Genomic DNA, 4,241 nt, shown 5'->3' with positions numbered 1-4,241 from the left:
AGATCACATACAAGTCGCATTTAATTGGAAATGTGTACGAACTTGCAAAAAATCCGATTTCACAAAAAAAACAAAATTGAGCATTAAGTCCTGCAGTTTGAACGTCGCCAATCTGTCAGACTGTTAAATCAGATAATACGCCATTATCCTTATTTGTGACATAAAATGTCATGTCGGAGTCAGAATCCAACACTGTCGGTATGTTAAGGCTGTTTTTTATGGGTTCTGCGCGTTTTCCATAAAATCTGTCAGATTGCAAGGTTTTTTTGATTGTTATGGGTCGGATTATAAATTCACGACTGCATATTGGGACATAACGTTATTGTTTTTAAGAGGTAATCATTGCTGAATATATATATATATACACACACATTAAATCATATTTATGTTCATCACCATTTGTTAAAAAGTTTTAATTCTTGTCTTGAAGTCAGTTTGCATCCTCTCGGATCTCTTTTTTTTGTTTGTTTTTATCGCCCCGGGATGACGGGATGTCCTCAAGCTCAAACCCTGTCAGTATGTTAACAGAATTTACAAGATAGCATGTCACCTGATCGCCAAAGTGTCTCTGTTTTGATTTTTGTTTTTGTTTTGCTTAATTTTTTGAAAATCACACCAAATTGACGTACACTGTCAGTGCATCATCACGAGGGCAAGAAGCAAGTGTGACTGACTTTCTCCGTGCGTTCCATTCTCTTCATAAGTGGTGAGTGTGTGTCATGTATGCAGGTGGCAAGACAAATTCCAGAAGTGAGTATATTTTCCACGGCAATCGCATGTTGCAATTGAATGGATGTCTCACGTGTGACTCTCAAGGCAGGCTTGCTCCTCTCTTACGCATTTCTGACGGAGCCTTGCAACCTTTCCTCTACTTCTACGACCTCCACGACCTTCACGGGACCCAAAATTCGCAGAGGACGTACGATCCCAAAAGCCGTGCGTCTGGTTGTGACTGAGGCCTTATTGAGTATGAGGGAGTAGACCTGAATGTGTGTACGTACATTCATATACAATATTTGAACATGATGAAATCTTGATCCAACACGATGAACAAATGTTTCTGCACTCCAGGCTCTCAACTCTACACAAAGTGTTTTTGTGGAAAAACAACAACAACAACAAAAACAACTATTTTGTTAAATGTTAAATTATTTCTCCTTGCAGTGAATCTATAGCAAATGTTGAATTGTACCTTCTCTGTGACACTTTGAGTGTTGATCTGCTCTCTCAGCTCGAGGCTCATCTGCCTGAAGCGCTCTGACCTCTGACCCTCTCCTTCACTGCAAACTGCGCTGCGATAGGCCTGCAGCACTGGTTGCTGCTTCTCAGGCACCAAGAGGATCTTTTTGAGCTCAGGAGCATCTCCCTCCCCACAGGTGAGTGCCTCCAGCATGGATCCAGTCAGGAGTAAACCCTGTGAAAGACAGAACCAGTTCATTTGTTGATGTCAGTATCTGAAGGTCCCATTACTCCAAGGCCTACAACACAAAGTGAAGAGCCTGCTGTTATAGAAAGCAGTGAGATGCAGGCATCTAATGAGCTTTTACCTTTTGACCAATAGCTTAGAACACCAAAGTTAGGATTGACTCTAATGATGCACTTGTAAGGACAAAATATGTACATCAGCTTGTGCAACATTTTGGTTTTGCTACTTTTTTGATTTTTTTTTTTTCCTTTTTTTTAAATGGGTAAGTTTAACTTGATTTGTATGGTTTTTAAACATGTTACTGTTTTATTGGGTTACTGTTACAGTTCTGCAATAGTCTTTTAGTTACATTTGCCTGTGTTTAAAATGGACTTGTTGATTGTATGAATTTCTGCACTATGTGAACATTGGCATGTTATGTAGTAGTATATGCCAGATATGTGCATAAAGCACATAGCAGCATTCTCAATGTTCCAATGCATGTCCTGTTTTAAGGTTTCAGTTTGGTAGAAACTCTGAGCCTACAATAAATTTCTCCAAGGGATAATAAAGTAGATGATGATTTTGATTTTAACTATGGGGATTACAAGCACATTTTCAGACTGTCTCTCTTTAAAGACATTCATTGTGCTGTCCTGAATTGTCCCCACAAAAGAGACATGAAGAGCTGCAACAATCAACAAAAACAAAACAAAACAAACAAAAAAACAAAGAGTGCTTCAGAGATAAGTTCAGATCCAGAGACCCTTCCCCACAGCTGTAAATTTGGTAGGAAACCAGTGACGTCTCTGCATTTGGCACCAGTGGAGCCTGGCCCCACTAGATGTCGCTGTGGAGCTCTATGCTGGCTTCAAATAATTAAGTGGAAAAAAATCAGTCTTTTTGAGTAATAATTTATAAAGAATATTTTATCAATAATAATACTCTTGAAAGACCAATTATGTTACCAAGACGATTTCATGATAAATATTTATACATTATCCAAAGGCTTTGTCCACAGAATGCTGACATGTAGCCTAGTTCTTTGTGACGTAACTGAGAATGGGGCCGGCCCATCAGCGTTTGGTTAAGTGATGAACTGTTGAAATTAATTAGTTGAATTACGTTAATATGAAATTGCATTTTGTGTGTAGGTTTTGCCATTTTATGTGGCTCATTTCATACAGATCAGTCTCAGGTTGTACTGTATGTATCACAGAAGAATCAGATGCTGCTCATAGCTGTTGAGTGTGCTGTGCTCCACTCAACTTTTCATGCCAGAGACGCCACTGTAAGAAAACATTTCAGAAGACAGCTAACCCAAAACTCACACTTAAATGGAACATATGCAGATCGGATGTTTACAACAGAATGACCAGTCAGAGCCCTCTTGGAGACAACAGAGGGTCTCCCACTTCTACCAGAACCATAGAAGGATCATAAAGTGCCAATTCCAAGGAAAACTAAACCTCTAGAAAAGATGACATTTTATTCTTCATGGTGGCCTCCTGACATTTATGTCTCGCCTAACACACTTTCTATACCACAATTAACTGAACAGTTGTACCCCAAAACCAGAAAAGCACTTGGAGAGCACAGACCTCGGCCAAGCAGCTCATTTCCACCATATTGTGATTTCCAGCGGATGTTAAAATCCTGCATTTATTTTATCCACACTGTTAGATTCATGGATAATCAAAACATACCTTTAGCATTTGAACTAACATTGATATTATTAATAACAAGCTGACAGAGTGATGAATGGTCATTCTGTATTCTACAATATTTTGTACACTTTTTTTTTTTTGTTGGCCTTTTTGTCTTTCTGCTGCACTCTCAAATAGAGAGAGACAGGAAAGTGGGGAGAAGAATGGGGGAAGGATCTGCAGAAAAGAGCCATGAGTGGGATTCGAACTCATGTCCTCCGCGTCGGGGACTACAGCTTCTGTACATAAGACACCAGCTCAACCAGGTGAGCTATGACAGACAGGGAGTAACTTACGCTAGGTTAGCACAACTTTTGCAATGCAACGTACATGAAAAGCATGACCAACGCAACGAAGCACGTGTCACTCGTCTTGACACATGGCAAAGAGAGTTAAAGTGAAACAGGAGACATGTTGAGTCATTGTTAATGTCACAACGTCATTATGAACTTGTCTGTCAGTAGCTCCGCTCAGTCCACTCTTGTCATGTTGCCTGGCTGTAGCTTACTCCTGTACTACTGAGAAGACAGCGGTGAGGACTGAAGGATTGAATGGAGTCAGAGCTCCATCTAGTGGACAAACGGCACAAGGACAGCATTCTGAGCAACTAGGACACTTAACAGCATTTACTGTTTTATGAGAAAATAACCAGATGGTAAACCAGAACATCACCAAAATGTAATCATCTGTTTGTTGTGCTATTATCAACATTTCCTGAAAATTTCATGAAAATCCGTTCATAACTTTTTGAGTTCTCTTGCTAACAAACGAACAAAAAGACAGATAGATAAACGCCGGCTAAAACATAACCTCCTTGGCAGAGGTAATACAAACATAACCTCCTTGGCAGAGGTAATACAAACATAACCTCCTTGGCAGAGGTAATACAAACATAACCTCCCTGGAGAAGGTAATGAAGGAAATCAAACATCACCAGAGTGATAATCCCACTCAATCTGTGATACCAGGTTGAGCAGGACCAGGAGTGAAAAACATATTGAATCTGAAGTGTTTGTGGAAGATGCACAGACAAGAGACACAAACACCCGCCTTCTCTCTGTCACAGCCATAAAAGACAAAGACATTCTCAGCATGTATATTTGTTAAGACTTATTTTTCTTATTATAAAT

General features: G+C 39.7%; 1 protein-coding gene across 1 annotated transcript in view; it reads right to left on the bottom strand.

The window, feature by feature from the left end:
* Window positions 1-4,241, bottom strand: part of abca2 (ATP-binding cassette, sub-family A (ABC1), member 2) — a 219,926-nt gene that overhangs the window by 123,155 nt on the left and 92,530 nt on the right. Inside the window, exon 9 of the mRNA XM_008277032.1 lies at window positions 1,193-1,414. Coding sequence (XP_008275254.1) covers window positions 1,193-1,414 — 222 coding nt within the window. The remainder of the gene's footprint in view (window positions 1-1,192; window positions 1,415-4,241) is intronic.

Source organism: Stegastes partitus, unplaced genomic scaffold (assembly GCF_000690725.1).
Source record: "Stegastes partitus isolate 25-593 unplaced genomic scaffold, Stegastes_partitus-1.0.2 Scaffold86, whole genome shotgun sequence".
In the NCBI taxonomy this organism is placed as follows: Eukaryota; Metazoa; Chordata; class Actinopteri; family Pomacentridae; genus Stegastes; species Stegastes partitus.
The sequence above is the reverse complement of the archived record's forward strand: the minus strand, read 5'-3'. Positions and strand labels throughout refer to the sequence as shown.